Source organism: Agelaius phoeniceus, chromosome 21 (assembly GCF_051311805.1).
Source record: "Agelaius phoeniceus isolate bAgePho1 chromosome 21, bAgePho1.hap1, whole genome shotgun sequence".
Classification (NCBI taxonomy): Eukaryota; Metazoa; Chordata; class Aves; order Passeriformes; family Icteridae; genus Agelaius; species Agelaius phoeniceus.
This window is the reverse complement of record NC_135285.1, coordinates 3912883-3932998: the sequence shown is the minus strand read 5'-3', so window position 1 is coordinate 3932998 and position 20116 is coordinate 3912883. Positions and strand designations below refer to the sequence as shown.

Here is a 20116-nt window from a genome sequence, read left to right as displayed (position 1 = left end):
AGGTGACACAGCATCACAGCCTGTGCTGCCACTGGGCCCTGTCTCTAGAAACCCCAGGACCTCAAGTTCCCACCCTGATCCCTCTCTAAACCCAGCTCAGGGAGCAGATGGCACTGGCTTAGTCTCCAGCTCACATTCTTTTCTTTATTTTTTCTCATCGATGGTGAACTTTGTAAGGCACTGAAGTCTTTAACCATTAGCAGGCAATAAAAAGGGGCAGCAGAGTTGGATAACACCCACTAATCCCCTTCAGGATGAGCTGGAGAGAAGAGCCAGTGCAAAGCTCTGGAGCTTATTCTGGGATGAGTGCTTTGGAGGCTCTGAGAATTGCTTGGTGTTGGTATTTCATGAATAAATAACCCCCAGCGGTATTTGTCAGTGAATCTGCTTCATTAAGGAGACCTGGAACAAAGGGAGAGAGTGGAAAAAAGTGTTTTATGAGGGAATCCAGGCGAGTGCAGGTGATGGGAGGTGGATGGGGCTGTGTGAGGATGGGAGCAGGGTCAGGAGGGGAGCCCTGCTGTGCTGCACCATGCTGGACATTTGTGCCATGAGATGTTGATAAAAATTGGGTTTTACTGGTGCTGGGTGTGTGTTCAGAGGGTCCTGGCAGGGAGGGGAGTGTGTGTTTCATTTTAAACTATATCATTTGGGTGTCTGCAGGTGTCTTTGGGAGAGCTGGAGAGTTAAAGTGTGTGTGTGTGTGTTCATAGATGTTCATGGGCTTGTGGAGAGGATCTGGCAGTAGAAATTAGGTCGCTCTCTCCAAAATGCCCTTTTTGACAAGACCTGGTTTTGGGTCACTGATGGGTTTCCCCATCTTCCCCAGGTGCTGAGCCCTGCCTGTTCCCTGGGGCTTTGGCACCTGGGTCCAGCCAGGGCCACCAGCAGCTTCCCTGGCTCTTTGATGTACTCAGGACACAGAGCTTGTCCTTCTCCATCCCTCCCTGTCAGAACAGATCCAGGGCTTACTCGCTGAAATCCAACAGGAAGAGATGGAGAACCAGAGCTGTTCTTTTGCAGGCAGCTTGTTACTGCAGGGCAGGTGATTCATCCATCAGGGCTGGTCTGATCTGGCACCCAGGCCATGGTGGGGCTGGCTGTCCCCAGTGGGCTCCCTGCAGTGGTGGCCAGATGCTGCCCAAGTGTCCCCTGCCTTGTTGGCACCGCTTTCTGTCCAGGCTGGCTCTGCAATGTGAGAGCAGGAGCCCCATTCAGTGGGCAGGGAAGGACAGGCAGGGGTCCCTGGCAGAGCTGTGTGGGTGGAAAATGATCTGCTCCATGCCACGTGTGGCTGCAGAAGGCAGGTAATTAATGACTGCTCTTCACTGCCACAATTAAAAGGAGTTGCTGAGGCTGGCAGTGCCAGGGGCACCTGCCTGCACTGAGCCAGGCTCCTCCAGCCCCTCCAGAGGCAGATGAAAGTGAAGTTTGCTCCCAGCTTGCTCTGAGCATCACATCAGGCTCTGATGAGCTGCCACCCCTGTCAGGGCTCTGTGTTGAAGTGAAGCTCCCCTAATGGAATGATGGCCACACAGAACTGATCCTGCAGAGCTCTGCCCTCACCCTGCTCCTCTCACAGGTGGCACTTGAACACTTCCCAGTGAGGTTAATATTTTAATATGCTTAATGGCTCATTCCAGCTCGCCAGCCCTTCCTGGGCTTTGGCAGGGATCATCCATTATGCCAGGCTTTGGAGAGCCAGTTTCCCATTCCCATCCTCAGCCCTCCCCAGGGCAGGAGGTTGCTTTGTGCTTCCAAGTTTTAATTAAAGCATGACAAGCTGCCCTTGCCAGCCCCAGCCTGGTGCCATGTGGGATGAGCCAATGTCTCCTGACAGAATTCTGCCTCTCTGGAGCAATCCTGTGCAAGGACCCAGCCCCAGAATCTCCTTTCCAGCACCCAAAGCAGCTGTAGCTCCTCACCTTCTCCTTCCAGGCATGTGGAGAAGCCAGGAGGGAGGATGGGATCATGGATCTCCTTGCTGTCCACCCACGATGAGAAACCCCCTGGGAGGACCAGATGGGGCTGAGCTTTTGGGGTGGGTGGTGGAGGAGCTGTCAGGGTTTGTTGGTTTTGGCTTTTCTAAAATAATTCTCCCTACATTAATAAACAGTGGGTTTAGTTAGTAAATAATATCCCCTTCCTCCCCCCCCATCTCTCCAGCAGAAATATGTGCCCTGATCTAATATATCCTGCCTTTCTCACTCCCTCATTTCAGAGGAGCTGTAGATCCTGGAGGGAACAGAGTGCTAATAGAAAACGGCCTCTAAAGATATTTGAAACATGACCAAGAAAGGACAGAGGGAGATTCGTCTCCAAATATGCTGGAAAATCTAGGAGGTGGGCCAAGAAAGGGAGAATATCAGGAGCTTGATTGCTACCAGTGAAAAGTTAATTGGGAAGCATTAATTGGGGTGAGAGCTGGCAGCACAGACATGGATTTGCTATGTGGGACACCACAGTGAACACAGAGCTGCCCAGTGCTGAGATAACTCATACACCCCAGCCCATGGGGATGTGCCAATTTACTATTTCTCACTGCTTTTAATGGTGTTTTCCTTATTGACAGTCCCAACTTTTGGAATCCTGTGATTGCCTTGAAATCCTCAATCTAAAAAAAAAATCATGCTGTCAGTACTGCATAGGGCTTTATTTGGGTTTGGTCTCTGAGGAGTTTCTAGCCCTTGAGTTTGCAGGGAAAAGCTTGGTTATACCCTAAAGCAAATTTAAGGGAGGAAAATATTAAAAAAAGAAGAAAAAATCCCAAAACAGCGCAGCAATTGATTTATTTTTAAAATCTCATCATTTTGGTGCCAGTTGCATTATATTCGTTTTTAATGCCTGACTCATGATTTCTGTGTTGGCAGGGCTGTGTGCGTGAGTGTGACGGCATGTGAGCTCAGGGGCCCTCTGCTGATAGAGAATGCAGGGCTGCTTCCAGGCAGCACCACCGTGGCCCTCCAGGGCTGATGAATATTCCTCTGCTGCTGTTTCATTGCCAAGCAGATTGTTTTCACATTAAACCCCCCAGAAAAGGGACAGCAGAGATGTGCATTGGGTCATTGTGCTGATGGGCGAGCAGGAGAGAGGCTCGAGGAGAATAAACCAAGCTGTGACTCCCAGCATTGCCTCAGGGGTATTGAGGTCACAGGGGTCAGGGTTAATTTGCAGCCTGCTGTGGGTAAAGATCTAATAAACAGCCTGTGGAGGTCAAGTCTGTCACTATCAGTGACTCATTCTGTGACCTCCCTCTCTCTCTGATCACTTTGTCTCTCTCCTGTCAGGTGATGGGTTCTGTTGCCCAGGATGCACTGTGGGTATTGGTTGACATATAAACTGTGCTTTGAAGATGAAAAAATATCTTGGAAATGCTTAAAGCTCTTGACAAGCGTGTGTGTTCCTTTTGCAGGAATCCAGCAGAAGGCAGAGTGCCTGAATGCTTTGTCACAGGCAAAATCTGCTGTGTGTGCAGCTCTGAGAGGCAGGGCTGGGAGCTTCCCAAGGCTCCACATGGCCTTGGAATTATTCCTGGGTGCTCATGCTGCTTGCTTGAGGGGTGTCACAGCACAGCAGTGCATGGGGCTTTGCCCATCATGGGCTGGAGCAGAGCAGCAGAGCTGTGCCTGCACCCATCCCTGCATTATCTGCTCCACATCCACATCCCAGCAAGCACAAAGCCAAGTTCCATGTGTCTTTCCAGCTTTGGCAGTGTGGCAGCAGCTCTCTGGCTACAGAGAGCAGCAGACAACTTTCTCAGGCCTTTCTGGGAAAGGCTGTGAGAGGATCAGAGAAAAGAATGAGAAACAATTCTTATTTTAACCTGCTGCACCTGTTGTTGTGCACATGTGGAATGTGCTATGGAGATTTGTTTACCAAACAAATGCTCTTAATGTTCTTAATTAGCCAATGGTGATGGTGTTTGGAGGACCAATTAGGTCCAGGTGTATCATAACTGTCTATAAAAGCATGGGTTTCTTAATAATTTATATATATATATATATATATATATATATATATAACAAAGAGATTGATCAGCCTCCTGTGAATCATGGAGTCAATGCTAATTATTACCTGCCTGGGGCCTGTGATGACATGGCAGTGTCCCTGGGCTGGATGTGGGTGATGGTGATGATGCTGGGTGATGGGATGTGGATGCTCAGGGAGGTTTGGCCCAGCAATGAAACATTCAGGAAGAGTTTTATAACTCTGGATTTGCTGTTGTCTAGTGTAGGGTTGGATTCACACCCAGCTCCAGGCTACTAATAAAGCACCTCCCAGTTGCGAATTTGCATAAAACTGGTGGATGGTATCTTTGAAAACCTATGACTGGTTGATTCTGTGAAGGATGCCAGAGTTATGAAGAAAGTTTATTGTACAGCATAATCACAAACACCTAATTTCCTTGGGAAGTGTGAAAAATGCCAATCACTCAATTTAAATTTTAAAAGTTTAATAGTAATAAAATGGTTATAAAAACAGTAATATAATTAGAGTAATAATAATTTGGACAATTAGAATTTAGGACAATAGGAGACAATAAAAGCAAAGAGGTATGGGCAGTCTGGGTACCTCTTTCTGGGCAAAATAAACCCAAAAAAAGGACCCACATTAACAGAGGATTAACAAAAAGCAACAGCCTGTTGCATATTCATACACCTCATACATGATGCATAAATTCCATTCAAACATAGGATTCTGTCTGGTCAGTGTCAGCTTCTTCCTCTTAATCCTGACGGCTCTTCAGGGCTGAGCAAGGCAGGAAGAAGTTTGTTTCTTCTGATAAGAGAGCTATAAATTCTTTTTCTTTGAAAGATTTAGGTGTCCTGTGGCTGCTATCTCAGTGCGAGTCCTTTCTTTAAAAAAAGTATCTTATATAGCATAGTTTCTATTTTAAAACATCATGTTATAACCTAAAACTATATTTAACACACTACTTAGGCAAATTAATACAGCATCACTTTCTAACATAACACATACAATATTCATTTTAATATTTGGGAAAAGCCAATCATAAAATACACATTTTTCACAGGAAGCTTCCTTCGGCTCGGTGTCTCTAAGCAGGGATTTGCCAGAGCAGCTCTCTGTGCATTGCCCTGCCCGTGCCCATGCCCTGCCAGCTCCCTGCCAGCCCTAACAGTGCTTTTCTCTCCAAGGGAAGAAGCGATGCTGTCCACCTACTTTGAGACCATCAATGACCTGCTCTCCTCCTTCGGGCCCGTCCGCGACTGCTCCCGCAACAACGGCGGCTGCACCCGCAACTTCAAGTGTGTGTCGGACCGCAAGGTGGACTCCACGGGCTGTGTGGTACGTGCTGGGGCTCTGGGATGGGTGCTGGGGCTGTGGGATGGGTGCTGGGGCTGTGGGGTACATGCTGGGGCTGTGGGATGGGTACTGGGGCTTTGTGGTACGTGCTGGGGCTGTGGGATGGGTGCTGGGGCTGTGGGATGGGTGCTGGGGCTGTGGGGTACGTGCTGGGGCTGTGGGATGGGTGCTGGAGTTCTGGGGTAGGTGCTGGGGCTGTGGGGTACATACTGGGGCTGTGGTGTGGGCACTGGGGCTGTGGGATGGGTACTGGGGCTGTGGGATGGGTGCTGGGGCTGTGGTGTGGGCACTGGGGCTGTGGGATAGGTGCTGGGGCTGTGGGGTGGGTGCTGGTGCTGTGAGGTGCATACTGGGGCTGTGGGGGACATACTGGGGCTGTGGGATAGGTCCTGGTGTTGTGGGGCACATACTGGGGCTATGGGATAGGTGATGGGGCTCTGTGGTAGGTGCCAGAGCTGTGGGATGAGTGCTGGGGCTGTAAGATAGGTACTGGGGCTGTGGGGTGGGTACTGGGGCTGTAGGGTAGATGTTGAGTTGTGAGGTACATTCTGGGGCTGTGAGGTGAGTACTGAGGCTGGAGGGTAGGTGCTGGAGCTGTGAGGTGGGTACTGGGACTGTAGGGTAGGTGTTGGGGCTCTCCTGTAAGTACTGGGGCTTTGAGGTACATACTGGGGCTGTGGAGTACATACTGAGGCTGTGGGTGGGTACTGGGGCTGTAGTGTCCTCAGGGCTGTCCTCTGGTTTGGGGACAAGCCAGAAGGAGATGTGACCTGCTCCTGCTTCCTGTGGCTGAGGGGATGTGTGTGCCGAAGCTCTGAATCATAGAATCCTAGAAGGATTTGAGTTGGAGAGGACCTTAAAGGTCATCTTGTGCTAACCCCCTGCCATGGGCAGGGCCACCTTCCACTGACCAGGTTACCCAGAGCCTGGCTGTGAACAGTTCCAGGGAGCTGTTCCCAGGCACTGATGCCCAGAGGGGTTTGGCTGTGCTTCCAGCTGGGAGCAGCAGAGCTCAGCACCTCACCCAGACATCAAAATCATCCCTTCCCTGCCCGAGGAGCCTGGGTGAACCCAGGATGACCTGCAGACACACAGGACAGAGCCTTGGGAAGTGGGGCAAACCTGGAGCATCCTTTTGTGTCTGTTGTTGAAGGCCCTGCCTGCCAGGCAGCCATGGTGACCCCTGAGGGGGTCCAGAGCTGTCACCCCCTCCACCAGCCCCTCCACCACACTTTAACTGCTCCTGAACCCCTGGAAACCCTCCCACCACTGCAGGCAGGGCCCCCTCACCACACCCCTCTTGTCTCAGCAGAGACAGGAGGTAAGTGTCTCTTTATTTATTGAAGATGTTTGTACACGGCAGCTGGGAAAGGTCAGCCCGGAGCCGTGCTGTCCCGGGGGGGAGGCGTTTTCATTATCCCCTTCTCAGGTTGCTTGTTAAGGCCATTTAGCATGACAGTCTGATGTGTCACCAGCAACCTGGTGCCATCTCCCCCTTGCTGCTCCTCTCCCCTTCCTCCTTTCTTTTCCCATTGCCATTTTTTTTCTTTGACCCATTTTCCAGGTAACAACTGCCTTTCTAGTCTTTTTGGGGTGTTTTCCCCCCTTTTTGGGGTGTTATTTTGCTCTGAAGGCCAACATCCTTGCCCAGACACTGTCAGAAGCAATCAGGGCTCTGAGCACCTCACGCCTCTGGGAAGTGGTGCCTCTATTTAAAGTCAGGACATATTAAGATAGAAGTTGTCAATAAATCACAGCCCTAGTGGTGGCATGTGGAGAGGCAGAAAAGGAAAACCGTGTCACTTGGGGAAAACAGACCCCAGCTTCTGCAATGCCTGAGTGAGGCTGTGTGTAAAGAGCATGGAGCATGTGCAGTGAGGGGACAAGGGAGGAGCAGCAGGAGCATTCTCCTGGAGGGCATCCCCTCCCTGTGGGTGACAGGGGACACTTGGGGACGCAGGAACCCCCATGCTACACATCACACCAGGCTCCTGGGGCCGTGCATCCCATGGGGACAGCAGACAGTCCCTCCCCACTGGGCTCTTCACCCCTTTCTCTCCCCACTGCAGGAGCATGAGGCTGCTCTGCCCCTCTCCAGCCTTGGGGTGAAGCTCCCCAGTGCCAGCCTGAGCACAGCAGAGCCCAGGGGTGTGTGGGGACAGCCACTGCATCCCACCCCCAGCCCTTGTCTCCCTGCTTCCCTCTGGACTCCCCAGCCCATGCTGCTTCCCAGCTCTCCCCACCCTGTGCAATGTTTTATTCTCATCACCTGTTGTTGGTCACCTGTTGGCAAAGGAGGAGTGTGAGGAGAGGTGTGGAAGGAGCTGTCCCCATGGCTCGGGATCTTTTTGGGTCGCTGTGACCCCGAGATTGTTAAAAGTCTCTTTTCCCAGCCCAGTGCTTGAAGAAGGAGTCAGGGCTCTTCATTTCTCATTCTCAAGGTTGTTTATTGTTCCTTATTTATAAAATTCTTTCTCCTGCCCTGCCCAGGTCCATCCAGCAGGACAGTTCCAGGCACTCTGCCTGCCCCCAGGGCAGTGTTGTGTCTTTATCCTAAAAACTCCATGTACAATGTTTACAATTCCTTTCCAATACCTATCACCTGTGTTAGACAGTGAGCTTCTACTCTAAACCAATCCCAAAGTGCCACCATCACAGCAGAAGATGGAGGCCAAGAAGAAGAAGGAGAAAGGCTGGACACACCCAGATCCCTCCATCTTGCCCCCTCAATCCCCATTCTAGAAACCCCAAAATCTATTTTTCCACCCCGTGATAACTTCACTATTATTCTACCTAAACTGTTGTGGCTTGCTGATCTTCATCTAAGGTTGGTAACTTGCTCCATGGGTCATAATCAAACCCACAGGTGTTCTGGGCTCCGTGCCAGGGTCTCTGAGCCCCCTGGCAGGGGTCCTGGCCATCCTGGACAGCCAGAGGGATGTTCTGGGTTCCCACCCATGTTTCTGACCGTGCTCTGTGGCCATTGTCCAGGGAAAAGCCCAATGGGTGTCTGCAGCACTGCCCCCAGCCCTGGGTGGTGCTCATGATGCTGAGTGGGATCAGAGGGGCTGGGAGTGGAGCTCAGAGCTCACACAGGCTCAGTTGGAGACATTCTGGTATTTCTTTGCCCATTCCTGCACTGCCTCTCCTCATCCCTGCTCCTGGAGCCTGCTGGGTGTGAGCTGGGCTTCCAGTGCAAGAAGGGACGGGGTCATGTGCTGCAAATTTTCAGGGATGTCAGTTAGTTTTGAAGCTGAACTGCTGTGAACTCAATTTGCCAATTTGGCAAGTGCTGTGGGCAATATCGGGATGTAATTTAATTAAGCTCTCCCCTTTTTATAGAGTTCAGGGAGCATTTGCCTACTAATTTTAGCACTAGGTTTGCTCCAGCTTTACTCTGGACACAGATTCACAAATCATGACGTTGTTAATCTCTACCAGTCAACAGTTTATTAATTTGCTGAGGACCACAGAAGAATATAATCAGTGGTTCATCAATCAAGGCTAAATCCAACAAATGTTCCAGGCAGGTACTGAGCATAAAATATACATGCAGCCTTGTAAGCAATTAATACATCACAGAGCTGGAGCTGAGTGGCTCAACCAGGGAGCAGCACAAATCTCAAAGATTTCTTATTCCTTTTATGTATAATCATCATCTGTTACCAGTTCCTTCATGCCCTTAGTATGGCTTCCAGTAATTCTGAGAGGACTGGGATGCATTTATCTCTGGGATTTTAGTGGTGTGGGCTCTGCCATCACCTAATTGTTTGGCCTTAAAAGGTCTCAGTTAAAAAGTTGAGGGTGGATTGCTCATAGCTCGTGCTGGAGCCTGGCTGAGTCTCCTTGGGCTGATTTTGGGGATGAATGAGTGAGTTGCTTATCCCAGTTAAAATCCTCCTTTTTAGGCATCACCTGAAGACCCTAAAACATCTCCAGCAGGATTCCCACCTACAGGGGTGGCAGCCCACCTCAATGGGACCCCTTTTTCCCCCATCTTGTGGTTTTCTGTTGGTTTTGTGTGTACCCAGTAGATGGCATGAGTGCATTAAGGGTTTCTGCAGTTCTTTTCTTATCGGAGGCCTTTTTTTATTCAGGTAATTTTAAGAATTATCAGCTGCAACCTTGCCAAGACCTTGGCATGGCTAAGTGGAGCCTTGTGTTTGAGCCCTAACATAACCAAACAGGCCCCAAGCTCTAGAAAACCTGCTGCCATGCTGCTTTTTTCTTGCTGCACTCTTGAACTGCTGATGGATCTGGTCAAGCTGTGGGAATTTCCCAAGAAAACCAAATCCCAATGAATTTCTCTGAATCCAGTGACTGCACCTTGAGTCCCATATGTGTTTTGCACCATCTTGCAGGGATCACAGCAAACCAGGAGAAAGTGTGCTAGAGGAATAATTCAGACTATATCCTATAAAGGAAATATTGCTGAACTTTTCTGCTGGCACTGTGGTAGCTGCACAGCCTGGAGGGAGGATGCTGAAGGAGGGAAAATGCTTAACCCTCATGTGTTGGTGATTTATAATTTGAGATGAAAACCTGTGAATTGGCCCTGAGAGACTGAAGGAAACACCTGCATCATGGCTTAAATTCAGGTTTCCCCAGCTGTCTCTCAGATTGGCTTTGCTCCCTGGTGCCAGTCCTCTCACCCACCTGAGGAGAAGGGGGGTTGCTTCCATGTATTATCCCATAACCAAGTGTATTTTTGAGCCTAGAAAGGCAGGGTTGCAGCCTTATTGAAAATAAGAGGGGTGAGTTTTTCCCCCAAAGGAATGGGAGCTTTGGTCTTAGCACATGATGAGCTGGGCAAGGAGGTGCTCTGTTCTCTCCCAGTGCATTTTGGCATCCTCAGCATCACTGCAGGAGGAGGCAGCAGCAGGTCCAGGTGTCTGAGCCCCATGGTGCCTCCAGGACGGGGTCTCCTCACTGTGAGGAACACCTGGAGCAGCAGAAGGGCATGAGCTGCCTCACTGGGGGTGAGGAAGGCCAAGGATTAGCAGAATGAGTTCCTTGTTTGATTCAGGTGTGAGAGCCTGACTGCAGCAGGGGGCAGGGGTGTGGGCTGGTGGTTCTGCAGCATCTGTGTGCCTGCAGAGGTTGGTGAGTTAGTTCCTTAATTCACATTAGAGTGCTGCAGGAGCCAAGGGTGTTGCAGGTGGGTGTGGAAGGGCTAAAGCAGGGCTGTGCTGCAGGAGCCATCCCACCTTGGGAGAGCTTGCCCAGCCTGGCACTGGGTGCTGCTGTTCTGTACAGACATGAAACCCTGCTCATCCTCACAGCCTCAGGTGCCTCTGGCAGAGATTTATTTCTAGTCTGAGCAAGAAAACAGTGCTGTTTGACTACAAGAATGACCTGAGCTGTTCCTCCCTGTGCTGGTGGGTCAGCCCTTCACAAAGGAGGGGATTTGGCTCAGCAGGATGCAGGAGGGAGAACATCTACCAGAGAGCCACTTAATGAAGTTGTGGCTTGCAGTGACACTGGTGTGGTGTTGGTCCCAGCCTTTTTAGAGGAGAAATTTGGCCTGGTTCACACAGGCATATAAGCCTTAGCACAGCTTGTTTGGGGCTAATCCTTGCCTTGCTCTCTCCCCCCTCAGAATGATGGTGAGTTCCTCGCTGCTGCAGAGTGTGGCAGAGAAATGGCTTAATTTAGGAGTGTAAGTGATTTGGGGAGAAATGGGATTAGAAATGAAGGAGCAGAGCAGTGGTTCCTGCTTTTGTTCCTCCTTCCAGCACAAGTGCCATGGTTTTGCATGGGAGACATTTATGGAAGCCACTCAGAAGTGGCTTAGAGACCATGGAGAGATTCTTTAAAATGATGTGGGTGATGCTGAGACCTTTTTTTATTTTTTTTCCTGGGGGGAAATGGGGTGATTGGGAGTTTCAGCAAAAACCAAATTGCTGTGCAGAAATGCCTCACACACGTGAAAATTCCAAAATACTTTGGTTCAAAACATTTCCTTTCTATAAAGAGGAGGGAAATGTTTAATTCCACCGTTATCATCTGGAGCTTTGTTTTATATTGCCTTATCCCAGTGTACAGCCTGAAATAAAAACAAAATTAGGTGATGGAAACCAAAACATTTCAACCTTGTCAAAATTAAATGCTCTCCTAATTTCCCAATGAGTTTTGAGATGTAATTGATGGAATCCCACAAAGCACTTAAGCTTCATCAAATCTGCATTTTTCTGACAGACAATTGTTCATTGAAAAATAAAAACTTTCCCATCCCTGCCTTGAGAGGCACCTAGCTAATTATGGGAGAGATGCACACCAGGGGGGGAGATGAGGAAACCAGGCTCTCCTAATCCCTTTAAAGTCTCACTGGCTCCCAGGAGCAGGAGCTGACTCCTTTTTGCACATTGTGGTTGGAAGCAGAAGCCCCCTGAGCTCCACAGCAAGCCCCCCTTCCAAGGAACCTGTGGTTTTGGATTTTATCTCATTAATCCAGGTAAATACCTGTGCTGAAAATGGGATTTGAGGAGCAAAGGGAGGAGGCTGTTGGGGTCAGTGTTGGTGGTGGGTGGGAGCAAACCATCCACCTGCCTTTGCTTTGGACCTCCTGGGCAAGGGGTGGCTGGTTTAAAGTAATGGGAATAGCTCAGGAAGCACCAAGGTGAGCTGGAGGTCTCTGCCTGCACAGGGAAGGAGAGGTTTGGATGATAAAAGCCCTGTTTGGATGATGAAAGCTCTGTTTTCTCCAGCAGTGGCTTTTTCAGCAGCATTCCTTGAGGTCATGGCCAGTGCCCCTCTGCCCCTCAGCAGACTGGGGTGCTCCAGTCTGTGATCCCAGCTGGCTGGGGCTGTGGGATTGGTTTGGGATACAGGATTTGGTCTGTAGGGTTGATGCTGGGCTGCACCCTGATGGCTGAGTCAGCTGGGACACAGGTTGAATTTCTGTTTTCCTGAAGGTTTTTGGAGGTGCCAGCTTCTGCTGTGACTGACAATGCCCTGACAGGCAGGAGATGCCAGCACACCCCAAAATGGGCTGTTGGTGACTGCTGGAAGGGAGGCAGATTTCCTTGCTGCAGGAACACTTCTTCCTGTGTGCAAGGCATCCCACCAGCTGCTTGAAACAAATCCCTCCCTCTTGGGACTGAGGTGCAGACACACACACACACACAGTGACTTGCAGGGTTCACTGGAGTGCTGGGCAGAGGTGAGGAGATGCTGCCTCATCTCCCCCATGCCACTTTCACAGCAGGACCAGGCTGAGAAGCACAAGCAGCGTGTTCTCAGGAGCCTGCAAGACAGATGGGTTTGATTTTTCTGAGGCTAAAATAATGATTGATGATCTTTAAAGGGAAAAGGAAGCAAGGGAAAAGGAGGGGGGCAGGGGGAAGAGTGGGAAGATAATGACTGTTATTTCAGAAAATGGTTGTAATGTTCCCCTCTGGGAAGGATGTTCCCCCCTCAGTGGGGTGTCAGGAAGGGCTTTGCCACAGCTGGGGTTGGTGGGGACATCCATGCCCTGAGGAGGCTCTGGAGAGCCCTTTAGCAATCAGCATTTTGGCCCTTTTTTATCAAAATATTGGGAGAGGAGGGATGAATCTCACACACAGAGAACTGAGCAGCATACAGCCAGGCTCTGTCCTGCTGCTGCTGAGGAGCTTTGCTCACCAGGGGCCTTCTGGGTCAAGAAAACAAGGCAGAATAAGCTGGAATTGTCCATATATATTTATATGGACACAGAGGGGTTTACTGCATTTGTATCATTTCTGAGCTCCAACAAGCAAATAAACACATGCCAGTGCATAGACAGGAGCTCATTAAAATGCTGGCACTTGCTTGTACCTTAGCAGTGTCTGGGATTAATGTTTTTGTCTCATGCTGAGGAGGTTCCTCGGTGAGGACTCGGCACAAAGGGGGGTCATTAGGGCCTTTGGAAATGCTCCTCAGTGCTCTGTGGCACTGAGCCACCAGCTGATTGTGCTGCCCCAGGCCAGCAGTGCTAGGGATGCAGCCTGGGGTCCTGGGTCTCACTTCTGCAGGCATCCAGGCATGAGAATGGTGCCTGGAGCAGCACTGGGAGTGGGGTTTGGTGGCAGCTTCCCTTCATCTGTACCCAGAGCATCACCTGCAGCACCTGACACAGAAGGCTCTGACTAGAAGGCTGCTGTTGTGGAGAAAACAGAGTGGAATAACAAAAAGGGCAGTTTACTCTCCACAGAAACACTTAATAAAGTATTCTGTTTTTTTAAACTTAATAATGGAGGAGAGGAGCTGAGCTGAGCAGCTCTGGCAGGCAGCTCAGATGGAGGAGAGTGGACGTGCTCCCACCTGGGGGATCTGTGTCAGTAATGATTTGCCTTCCAGTGACCCCTCACCCATCTTGCTGCTAACGAGCTTTGCAAACGAGAAAGCGAGCAAAGGCTCCTTTTTTTACTTTACATGAGCAGAGACATGGCCAGGTATTTAATTTCCTAAGGCACAGTCTCACACAGGTTCTGGTTCCTTCCCCCAGAAGTGATCCTCTGTGACCGTGTTCACAGGGGTTTTCTGACTGGGGAAGAGACGAGGATCTGACTCCATGTTTCAGAAGGCTTGCTTTAGTATTTTAATATATATAGTACATTGAAACTATACTAAAAGAATAGAAGAAAGGATTTCATCAGAAGGCTGGCTAAGAATAGAAAAAGAAAGAATGATAACAAAGGTTATCACTGTCCGAGCCAGCTGGGCTGTGATTGGCCATTAATCAGAAACAACCACATGAGCCCAATCCCAGATGCACCTGTTGCATTCCACAGCAGCAGATAACCATTGGTTACATTTTGTTCCTGAGGCCTCTCAGCTTCTCAGGAGGAAAAATCTTAAGGAAAGGATTTTTCATAAAAGATGTGTGTGCCAATCCTCCTGCAAACCTCTTGTGTTTGCTCTGGCCATGCTGGGGATGCTGCTGGTGCTGCTGGCAGAGGAGCTGTGCCCAGCCCTGGTGGCAGGAGGCCACACGGTGCCACACACTGCACTGGGGTGACACCAGTGGGCACAGTGGGCACAGGCACATCCCATTTTGTGGTTCCAAACCACAGCCCCTGTGTGTTGGTGAGGCTGGATCTGGTGTATTCCCAGGGCTGGCTGTGGGCATGTGGCATCAGGCCCTGCCAAATCTGCCACTCCGTGGTGTCACCTTGGAGATGTCATTTAAAAGCGAAAAAAGCCTGTTTTGCAAAACAACAGATAAAAATAGCACTTCCTATTCAGCACATCCATTCCTTGGGAGTACTCAAAATTCATTTGCTGACTGCAATCACAGGAATAAGGACCTGTGTGTGCTCTGGGATGGGAGGGGATGGGCTGGTGTCCAACTGTGCCATCAGCCAAGTGTGGAGCTGCTGGTGGCTCCTTCTCCTCAGACCCCTTGGCAGCAGCAGGGTCAGAGCATTGGAGTGAGGGTCATGTTTAGCCTTCAGGACCTGTGTTATCAGTGCTGACACACAACAAGAAAAGAAAGTTTTCTTTTCCAATGCCAAGAGCAATTTTCAGGGTTGTCTGTCGGCACAGAGAAATCAGTTCACTTCTGCATAGATGGAGTGGATTTGCAGGACCGTGGAATTATATTTGTATGGTAACAGCTTCTCCTTGGATTTTGAGCAGACCATGAGCTGGAGTCTCCCCCTAGGTCTCCTTTTCCTCTCCCTAGCATGGATTAAGCACCAGACCCTTTTCCCAAGCTCTGAGCTGTATTTCCTGGTCAGCTCCATGGCTAAAGGACGGGCTGGGAATTGGAAGTGAATGCAATATGAGTCTAACATGGTGAACCACAAACTGCTTTTTATTTTCAATCTCTCTGTGGGATCCCTATGCTTCTGTGGCTCAATAAATCCACGTGTGGATGAGGGGTGTGCAGAGGTGTTTGCCCAGGACCTGCTGGGGCACCAGCTTTCCTCCCACCAGAGTGGGACGTGCCACCTGTGTTCTCCCAGACAGAGTTATTGACCCAGCTGCTTATTGATTTTGTAATCATTTTCCAACAGAGCCCCCCGTCCTGTGTCACTGCCAAGGCAGATTGCAAATTGAACTGCACCTAAATTGATGGGGCATTGATTAAAACTCACCGTAATTATTGGTTCTCTGCTGCCCAAGCCAGGCAAATCAATGTCAGCAAGAACAGATCTGCTCCTTTAGAAAAGCACTGTGTACACAGGGTGAGTGCTGGCTTTCCAAGCCCATCCAGAAGCCCAAGCTGATCCATCAGGGAGTCAGGATTAGCACAAACTGCCTTTTTCCACAGGCATTTCTGACTCCTGTGGGCAAGAACATAGCTGCACTCAAATGGACTTGAGTTTTCCCCCACTCTGATCTATTGGTGGGGCATCCCAATGGGAAATCCTCTGCTCCAGGGGCAGGGAGGTGCATTACAAAGATTTATAAGCCCAGAGAAGCTGTGGCTGCCTCAGGAAGTATCCAAGGCCAGGCTGGAGAGGACTTGGAGCAACCTGGGATAGTGGGAGGCATCCCTGCCCATGGCAGGGGAGTTGAGCTGATTTTTCAGGTCCCCTCCCACCCAAACCATTCTGTGATTTATTGTGCTCAGTAATTGCTTCATCCACCTATTCATCCCTGCAAAACCCTCCGTGGAGAGGCTGGTGTTGCCTGGCCAGTACTAATTGCCAGGTTTGCTGCTTCCCCTGGCTCTCCTGGGCAAGGACACATCCTGAAGTTGCATGGATGCTCCCAAAGCTTTCTGTGCCTGAAGAGCTCTGTGCTGCAGCTGACTGGAGAGCCAGCTCTGCTCTGAGCAGGGATGGATGTGGAGAGACAGGAGTGCTTTCTTTTGCAAATGCTGTGCTGAGCTGTTTGCCTGCTGTAATTAATGACTATTAGAATGCGTAATTATGAACTGAAAGGAAACACGTTTCGTGGTGGTTACGAGCCAAAACTGGAGGAATATCCCAAGGGTGGCCTCAAGCAGAGCAGGATGAAGGGAGGGAACTTGCTGACCTACTAACCCAGTCACAGGGAAAGAACCATCCTCTTCCTCTGTGGGCTGGAGAAGGTGCTGAGCTCAGCACATGGGTCCATGCCAAGGCAAGAATTCCAAGTGACAGCTGTGACTGATCCTCTGGCTGTGATCCTGCAGCTCCTGCTGCCTTCAGCACCCTGGAATATCCCACAGGATCTCCAGAACCTGGGCAGAGCCCTGTCCCCCCATCCCTGTGGATGTGGGAGAGCAGCAGAGGGGAGGATGCAGTGAAGCAGAGATGCTGTTTGCAGCCAGAGCTCCCCGTGCCCTCCAGGGAGATCCTCTCTGCCAATTTGCACAGCTCTGCTCTTACAGCAGACAAGGAGGAGAGCACAGGAGATAAGAGCTGCATCTGCAGATTCACAGACACTCATCCTGGTGCTGTTTCCCAGGCAGCTCCAAGGTGGTGGAAAGCACAGATTATTCTGTGTCCTCTCCTCCTTCATTGTTCTGTGGTTGCATCTGGAAAGGCTCCTGCTCCCAAGTCTTCTGCTGCTTCCTGCTGCTAATTGCAGAGCTGTGTCTTTGGGACCTTGCCTGCTCTGCAAGGATGGACAGCATCCCATTCCAGAGCCCTTTGCTGCCAGGATCCTTTGGATGGAAATCCTTGTTCCTTCCCTTCTCACCTTACCTGGTGTTCCCAAGGATGCTGCTGAGGTTTGCAAACTTCACAGCTGAGGGCACAGGAGGCAGTGAGGGAACTGAGGGACAGCTGGCACAGAGATCAGCACATCCCAGTTGCTGCAGGTGGGCAGAAGCAGTTTTGATGCTGCTGCTGCAAGGAAGTGGCACGGGGTTTCCAGGAGGTGGAGAGAAAGATGGGGATGAACCTCTCAGCAGGGTAGGACAAGTGTGATGGTTTAAAACTGAAGGAATGGAGGTTTAGATCAAATGTTAGGATTAAATTCTCCCCTGTGAGGGAGATGAGGCCCTGGCACAGGGTGCTCAGAGCAGCTGTGGCTGCCCCTGGATCCCTGGCAGTGCCCAAGGCCAGGTTGGAGCAGCCTGGGACAGTGGGAGGTGTCCCTGCCATGGCAGTAGGGTTGGAACTGGATGGTCTTGAGAGGTCTGTTCCAACCCACACATTCTAGGATTCTGTGATGGCTGAGTGGGCCAGGAGTCCCTAAAGCCCCTTTCTGCTGTCCCTGTTTGCTTTTTAAATAGCCAAGAGTGAGTGAGGCTCAGGAGCCCATCTCCTATCAGGACCCTGCCAATGTCAGTGCGCACAAAGTCCAGGGTCTCCTGAACTTTTATTAATATGTACAGCATTTTGCTCACATAGAAAACTGATTTTCTTTTTTAAGCACAAAGTATGGTAGTTTTATAGCCTTTCTTCAGCTTGACAGAGGCCATTTATAAGCTGCCTTCATCACAACCTGTGCTATCTACAGTCTAACTCATCTTCAAGAAATTCCATAATGCATTTTTAATTGTGAGCTGCTCCCAGACAAGATTTATTTAGTTTTTCAAGGACTGGCCTTTTTGTTGTTGTTTGTGTGCATGTCTGTTTGGTGAAAAGGGATAAATAACAGAAATGAAAGTGTGCTTTAATCTGGGTGACAATTTATCCATGGCATTTGCCATCTGCTGGCTTTTATCTTTTGGGGCAAGGAAAACAAGCTGGGGAACTGGAATTAGAAATTAGAGCCATGGTTCCCTCAGCTGTGGAAAACTGATGAGCCTGGGCTGCCATCCTGGCTGCCCCTGCTCCTGCTTCTGCCATGGGCTGGTCCTGCCCATAGCAGGCATCAAGATCCCTTTGGGCACGATGCCAGGGCCGTGCTTGCTGACCTGCCTGCCATGGGTTGAGATGGATTTCTGGGTCATTCCCGAGCACTGAGATGGTCCTATGGGCTGGTCCCAGGTGTGGAGGTGTTTATTTTTGGGTTGCACTGGATTTTGGAGGAGCAGGGAGCAAATACAGAAGGTTGTGAAGTTTTACCTCAAACTGGCTTGAGGCTTTATGGCTGTGTAGTTTTGCTGCCCCAAGGATTTCACCCTCTTGCAGAGGGAGGATGAGGGGGAAGGCATTGGCAGCAGAACAAATACTTGCACCTTTCCCAAGGATTGTGTGAGATGATGCAGGGCTACCCCATCCATCACTCAGGACAAACTCACCTCCTTCAGCTGGAATGGGAGTTCAGCAGCACTGACCCTGGGATAGGCTGTGCCCTGAGAGTGACCGTGTTCACAGGGGTTCCAGGATGAGGGAAGAGACGAGGATCTGACTCCATGTTTCAGAAGGCTGATTTATTATTTTATGATATATATTATATTAAAACTATACCAAAAGAATAGAAGAAAGGATTTCATCAGAAGGCTGGCTAAGAATAGAAAAAGAAAGAATCATAACAAAAGCTTGTGGCTTGGACAGAGAGTCCGAGCCGGCTGGACTGTGATTGGCCATTAATTAGAAACAACCACATGAGCCCAATCCCAGACGCACCTGTTTCATTCCACAGCAGTAGATAACCATTGTTTACATTTTGTTCCTGAGGCCTCTCAGCTTTTCAGGAGGAAAAATGCTAAGGAAAGGATTTTCCATAAAAGATGTCTGCGACACCCTGAGAGGCACAGGGACGCCAGGGTGGAGGAGGCTGAGCCCAGGTGACCTTTCCTGTGTCCTGTCTCTCTGCAGTGCCCCGAGGACCTGCGGCCCATGAAGGATGGCACGGGTTGCTACGATTACTCCAAAGGGATCGACTGCTCCGACGGCTTCAACGGCGGCTGCGAGCAGCTCTGCCTGCAGCAGACCCTGCCCCTGCCCCACGACCCCTCATCCAGCACCATCTTCATGTTCTGTGGGTGAGTCCCCTCTAGCCAGTTGTTGTAGTTGAGATGGTCACACTACAAAGCAGCACTTCAGACTGTTTTTATTCTAGCCTACATGCTTTTTATACATTCTTACAAAACTCATCAGTTTACTCACTGGTCAGGAAAGACAAACAAAGTGCTCATTGGAACAGGCAGTTGCAGGTTTTCTCTTATTTATCCTTCTTTCTTTCTTGGTTTCTATGTCAACAGCCCAGGTAGGAAATTCTTTCAGGTGTGAACGTGGATCGTCTTGTCAAACTTCTCTCTGGCTCTCAGAAGTTGCTGTAAAACCTCTTCCTTGGAGTCCCCTCCAAGGCTCCTCAACGAGCAACCCCTTCCTATAATTATTGTTTTATAGTCTATATTGTCTATACTTGTACTATTGCCTATACTCAATGAGCAACCCCTTCCTATAATCATTGTTTTATAGTCTATTTTGTCTATACTTCAAGCTGCAGGTTATCTGTGGTTGATCACAGCCAATGTCCTTTATCCAAACACCAGCAGTTTCCATATCTGTACGTTCAAACAACACCTGCTGATCTTGTATTGGCATGACTTGCTCTGTTGTGTGTGCTGGTAAAGCAATACCTTTGGCCATTGGAGTATTCTTGGGAATTACCAATGGTGGGCTCAAAGATTGAGCTAAAACTTTTAATTCTTCATTACAATTTGCTAAAACAAGTGATGGATAAATTATGAGCCCCAAAATTCTGCTTCTGTCTTTGCCTATAATCAAAAATTGTCTTTTCCACAATGTTCCAGTCATTCCTGTGGGAATAACCACATGACTTTCATTCATCTCATCTCATCCCGAACTGCACCAAGGGAAATTCAGGTTGGATATTAGGAAAACGTTTTTCACAGAAAGAGAGATAAAGTTCTGGAATGGCTGCCCAGGGAGGTGGTGGAGTCCCCATCCCTGGGTGTGTTTAACAAAGCCTGGATGTGGCACTGGGTGCCAGGGTTCAGTTGAGGAGTTGGGGTTGGACTCGATGGTCTTGA

At 49.7% G+C, this 20116-nt stretch overlaps 1 protein-coding gene across 1 annotated transcript in view; it reads left to right on the top strand.

Annotated features, from left to right (window-relative positions):
- ASTN2 (astrotactin 2) overlaps positions 1–20116 on the top strand; it is a 354581-nt gene that overhangs the window by 184728 nt on the left and 149737 nt on the right. The window contains exons 11-12 of the mRNA XM_054646417.2: positions 5160–5310; positions 18936–19102. Coding sequence (XP_054502392.1) covers positions 5160–5310; positions 18936–19102 — 318 coding nt within the window. The remainder of the gene's footprint in view (positions 1–5159; positions 5311–18935; positions 19103–20116) is intronic.